The sequence below is a fragment of the Alligator sinensis genome, unplaced genomic scaffold (genome assembly GCF_000455745.1).
Source record: "Alligator sinensis unplaced genomic scaffold, ASM45574v1 scaffold267_1, whole genome shotgun sequence".
NCBI classification, from domain to species: Eukaryota; Metazoa; Chordata; order Crocodylia; family Alligatoridae; genus Alligator; species Alligator sinensis.
The window spans coordinates 808,571-814,340 of NW_005842100.1; the positions used below are offsets into that span (position 1 = coordinate 808,571).

General features: G+C 45.3%; 1 protein-coding gene across 1 annotated transcript in view; it reads left to right on the top strand.

Moving 5' to 3' along the window:
- WASHC4 (WASH complex subunit 4) overlaps window positions 1-5,770 on the top strand; it is a 69,780-nt gene that overhangs the window by 53,424 nt on the left and 10,586 nt on the right. The window contains exons 30-31 of the mRNA XM_014520245.2: window positions 1,919-2,066; window positions 3,625-3,721. Of these exons, the coding sequence (XP_014375731.1) occupies window positions 1,919-2,066; window positions 3,625-3,721 (245 nt within the window). The remainder of the gene's footprint in view (window positions 1-1,918; window positions 2,067-3,624; window positions 3,722-5,770) is intronic.

Sequence of the window (5,770 nt, forward strand, 5' to 3'; positions counted from 1 at the left end):
GTGAATAATTTAGAACTAGCCAATAGCGGGGAACGAATTTACATACCGGTGGCGGGAACTCTTTTGCACCGTGCATTCCTCTTGCAACTTGAGCAATGCACTCTGCAAAAGAAGCTGCAGAAAAGGCGGGAAACTCGTCCCTGCACCGGGGTTTTCCTCTGCAACAGGAAACTCTCCCATGCAATGCTCTGCAACTTGGCGGGGATAATTCTGGTGCCGAAGCACACACACAATCATGCCTTTTGGGTCATGACAGCACTCTGCTTAATACTGGCTGCCAACTAGATATTGAGACATTCCTTACTACCCTTTGAGCCCAACAATCCAGCCAGTTTTCTCTCCATTTTATAGTCCATTCATCCAACCTGTACTTCCTTAGCTTGTTCCATGGACTTGTACATGTACAACTTTTCTAATTTGTCCCTAACCTGTTCCTTTGCCACTGTTGTCTGCTCACCTCCTCCCCAAATTGTGCTGCCAGGTACAGTAATCTGGGAGCTTACCTTGCCTGTTAAGACTGGTAAAAAAAAGGCATTGAGTACTTCAGCCTTTTCTGCATCATCTGTCACTATGTTGCCCCCCATTCAGTAAGGGACCCACACTTTCTCTGATCTTTCTCTTGTTGCTAACAAACTTGTAGAAACCCTTCTTGTTACCCTTCAGGTTCTTTGCTAGCTGCAACTCCAGTTCTGTTTTGGCCTTCCTGATTTCATCCCTGCATGCTCAAGCAGTACTCTTATAGTCCTCCCTTGTTGTTTGCCCCACTTTCCACTTCTTATAGGCTTCCTTTTTGTGTGTTAGCTCACTGAGGAGTTCCCTGTTAAGCTAGACTGGTCTTCTGCCATACTTGCTAGTTTTACTGTGCATCAGGATGGTTCATTCCTGCACCCTTAGCAATGTTTCTTTAAAGTACAGCTAACTCTCCTGGACTCCTTTTCCCATCAGATTGGCCTCAGTTCTTTGAATGAAAGTCTGCTTTTCTAAAGTCCAGGGTATTTACTCTGCTGCTCTCTTTCCTTCTTTTCCTCAGGATCTGGAACGCAATCATTTTGTGATTGATTGCTGCTGCCTAAGTTGCTACCCACTTACACATTCCCCACCAATTTGTTCCCATTTGTGAGCAGCAAATCAAGAAGAGCACAGCCCCTAGTTGGTCTTCCCAACAATTGTATCAGGAAGTTATCCCCAACACTCCATAAAAACTTCCTGGATTGCCTGTGCAGTGCTGTATTGCTCTCCCAGCAGATATCAGGGTGATTGAAATCCCCCGTGAAAACCGCAGTCTGTGATCTGGAATCTTGTGTTCCCTGTTTGAAGAGTCTCATCCTCCTGGTCTGGTGGTCTATAGCCCATACTTACTATGACATCAACCCTTGTTGCTCTCCCCTCTGACCCTAACCTGGAGACTTTCAACAGGCCTATCTCCAGTTTCATAGTGGAGCTCTGAGCAATCATGCAGCACTTTCACATAAAGCGCAACTCCTCTTCTCCTCTGCCTGTCCTTCCTGAACAATTTGTACCCATCCATGACAGTGCTTCAGTCATGCAGGCTCCCTCCAAGTCTATATTATTCCAGTCATGTCATAATTCCATGCCTGTGCAAGGACTTCCAATTCTTCCTGCTTGTTTGTTTCCCAGGTTCTCTGCATACATGTGCAGACATCTCAGGTAAATCCTATTCCCTGACACCATTCTGATACTAGTGAGGAAGTCAATTTTTGGCCACCTTGGCTTGTTTGTGTATGGAATGAAAGGAAATGAGCTGTGCTTCAATTGGAAAATGGTAAAAAATGTAAGGAAAATCCAGTGTGTGCAAATATATTGGTCTCTTGTCAAAAGCCTTCTCTCACTGTTAATGAATGAAGAGGAAAGTTGCTAACAGGAAATGATCAGGTAACACATTTCTCATTCTTTACAGGCAGTTAGATTCCGTTCTTGGTGATCTCGCACGTAATTTTGCAGAAGGCACAGAGTACTTCAAAATGCTTGTGGATGTGTTCGCTCCTGAATTCCGCAGTCCAAAGAACATGCACTTGCGCAACTTCTATATTATTGTTCCCCCACTGGTTAGTAGTTCCAGCACCTTTAGTGATGCCTATTTTTTAAAATGTTATTAGATTAAATTGTGATGTAATATTCCGTACTAGAAATGTAATGTAGGTGAAGTAGATTATTTGTTTCCAGATTCTATTAATTTCTTTCTTAGCTATGAACTGAAGAACTAATTGGACCCTGTATCTAGTTTGGTTGTCAAAAAGTGTTCTAATTGACTCTGCTTCTTGATATCAACTTAGGCACCAGTTCCCAACACTGCACAGAGGGGACTTGGTCAACTGAAAAAATAACTTTAAATATCTCTTTATTCATTTAAATTGGAGATATCTTAAAAGGTAAGAAAGAAAAGAGACATCCAAGATAGTCAGAGATGGAGAGATGAGAATCAAAGAGAACTTATATTAGTGTCCCTTTTCTGAAAGTGCCCTTACAGCAGCAGTTTGGAAATATTCAACCTCTTCTAATTCTAATTCAGATTATGTAAAAACTAAGACCCTCCTCTGTTTGGATCTTTTATTTGGAGTTGCTTTGCTATATTCCTGCACCAGCCAGCCTCATTGATTTCAGCAGGGCTCCATGTGAAAGTACTTGGATGCAGTTCAGGATAGAGGCCAGATCATACTCTGTAATCTGGCCAGTGTATTCCTGATAACCATCCAGTATTTTTAATAAGCTTTTAAAATGGAATGTTAATTGAAGGTGACTGAACCACAAATTGAAATTTGTGAAAACAGAGATAGCATTATGGGGGTAGAAATGAGAACCTCAGAAATGGCTAGGAAAAGACTGACATTAAGACAAATGAGTAGAAGGAATTTGTTTCATCCTCTGCACTTTTTTCTGTTTTCTTTTTCTTATTCCAGGAAGTTCCATTAAATATTTCTGTACACTTAAAATATGTTTTCTTTAATAGATTAACACACACCACGAAGTATGGGGTTAGTATTGGAATAGTCTCTGTGTGGCTGAAGAGAATTGGCCTTTGGTCTCACAAATTGCAGCAAGTGCATCAGTTGCCTGCCCCCCCAGTGTGGTTTTACTGCAGTGATATGAAACAGTGGCTTCTCTTAAACACAGTAAAAAAAAGCACATGAGATGACTTAGGACATCCAAGTGAACCCGAATAACTCAGTCATATTTTCTTTACTGAACTTCCTAAAAAATTCTTGACATCTCGATTTTATTTATTTATTTACTTTAAGTGCTAACTTTTACAAAGGTCCCTCTTGTTTGTTTTTGTTTGTTTAAAGCTTCATTAAGCACTCAGGCTCTGCTCAGGGCATTGATATTATTACTTTAAAACGGTATACAAAGTATAGAAAGGGCCTGACATGAGCAGACTTAATGTAAATTGTGTCTTTCATTTTTAATTTGTATTTTACAGACCAAACCCCACTTCCTTAAAAGCTTAGGAAAGGGATGGAATTTCCATGAAAAGTAGAAACTTGGAATATTTTTTTGGGTGTAGTGGTAAAATATAATTGACAAAATTGCATGTAGCCACCCTTTAATTTAGCCCATCTTACTCTGCAGTGATGGCTTGTTTCAGGTGCTCATCTCTCGTTTCAGACTCTCAATTTTGTAGAGCATTCAATCAGCTGCAAGGAGAAACTGAATAAGAAGAACAAAAGTGGAGCAGCTTTCACTGATGATGGGTTTGCCATGGGTGAGTCTGAACACACTGTCTAACCTTCCAGTCAGTTAACACAGTTGAGATTTTATTTTAACTTTGCCCAGTCTTCGCAATCTGAGTTGTCCTTGTTTTAACACATCTCGTCTGTGTAGATTGTTGCTTTTTGGTTTCAACACTGTATACTTAGTTCTTTCTTGGCTGTCCTGCTACTGTGCATACAATGCTTAAGCACAACAGAATGGACTCTTCATAAGCATATTGTTGTTTGTTGCATGTTTCAGTAACTCTTGGGGTATAAACAAACATTGACAAATCAAGCGGATCAGCTGAGGTAGGATGTGTCCTGCCACAGCTAATCTACTTCATTGGGTGAAATACATATTGCCCATTGTCCTGCCTAGGACAGGGGGCCAGTCCTGTGGAATGATGTGTGACGTGGTCCCTGCTTACAGTGCTGCACTTGCTCTGCTTACAGAGCTTCCCCAGGGCGCATCCCTGTAAAAAGGGAAAAGCCAGGTTTTTCCCCTGTTTCCTGCTTGCAGAATTTTACCCTGGGGATCGCCGAAGCATGTCTCTGGAAGTGGGGAAAGCTGGCTGCAGTGCAGTCCTGGGGCTGAGACAGAGGCGGGCAAGTATTTCGGGTGGAGGGCTGCTTACCAAGTTTTGGCAAGCCACCAAGGGCCGCATGGGTAGCCCCGGCCCCTGACAGGTGCCCTGCCCCCTGGTCGCCATCTTGGAACCAAAAGACTCACCCCCTAACCCCTGACCTTTGCCACCAGAAGTCCTTTTCCTTGCCCCCAGAAATACTCCTTTCAGCAAGGGGTTTTGCCATCTCTGAACCAGAAAAATACCAACTTACATTCTAAAAATCAAATGTACCATAACATTAATTTAATTTAAAAAAATATTTTTGTCCTGATTCACGTGTGTTTGTATAGTGTACGTAGCGGTGATAGTATAATAGCTTAAAATGAAGTCTTACTCTTGTATATTGTGGCTGGGAGGGTGGATATAGGGGGGTGGTGTGTGTGGGAGGGGAGATTTTGGGGGGGTAAATAGGTATGTGTTTTGTGGAGAGCTATGAGTGTGTGTGGGGGAGGGTTGTGGCTTGTGGAGGGGGAGTGTTTGCCCACAGCCTGCTCCTCTCCCCCCTGCGGCAAGCAGAGCCCCCGCAGCACTCCTGCAAACCCAGGCTCTGCACTCCTGGCTCCGGGGCACCGGTGCCTGACCCATGCTGCCACTCGCTGCCACTTGTCCCCTGTCTGCCACTGCTGCCCTTCTACTCCTGCTTCCCTGTCCCCACACCTGCACCACATCCCAGCTGCTCCTGCAGTCCTGGCGCTGCAGCTGGGAACCACATGGTGCTGAGTGGGTGGTGGAGTGGGGAGTGGGGAAATGGTGGTGGCAGGAAGGGGGAAGGGACAGCTAGCCAGTGTGCAGAACACAGCGACAGTCAGGTGGGACTGCGGGCCCTGCGCCAGTGCACTGGAACCCGCACCACAGGAACCAGCCTGCCCGGCCATGAGGGCTGGGGTGATCGCCCATGGTTCCCCCCTGCCTCCCTTCCCCCTGCCTTTCTTATCTGCATCTCCCTTGGCACGAGGAGGCAGGAACAGCCCCAAACCAGAAGCCTTCAGAAGCCCCTGTTAGGCAGAGGCTTTCTGGCTGGGGCTCGAGGTGGGAGAGGCGGGGCTGGGCCGGATTTACTGCTCCGGCTGCTTAATCCTGCTGATGCCTCTCCCTGGGTCCCACTGCCCCTGCCTCCTGTGATCTTTGACAGGCAGCCAGAGGCAGATAAATATTACTTCTCTAATAGAATAGATAGAATGGACTGGTGGGCTGGATCTGGCCCATGAGCTGTATTTTGCCCACCCCAGGGCTGAGACCACAAATCAACTGATTGGCAGTCCCAGCCTTGGGTCCACACTGCAGAGCGTTTGATACTCCAGTGCAGTCCTGGGGCTGGGATCAATCAGCTGATTGGCTGTTTCAGTCCTGGGACTGCATCAGAGTTGCCAACAGCTGCCTGGAAATCCAGATGCGTAACCCAGGCAAGCATGATCCTGTGTGCCCCAGGAATGC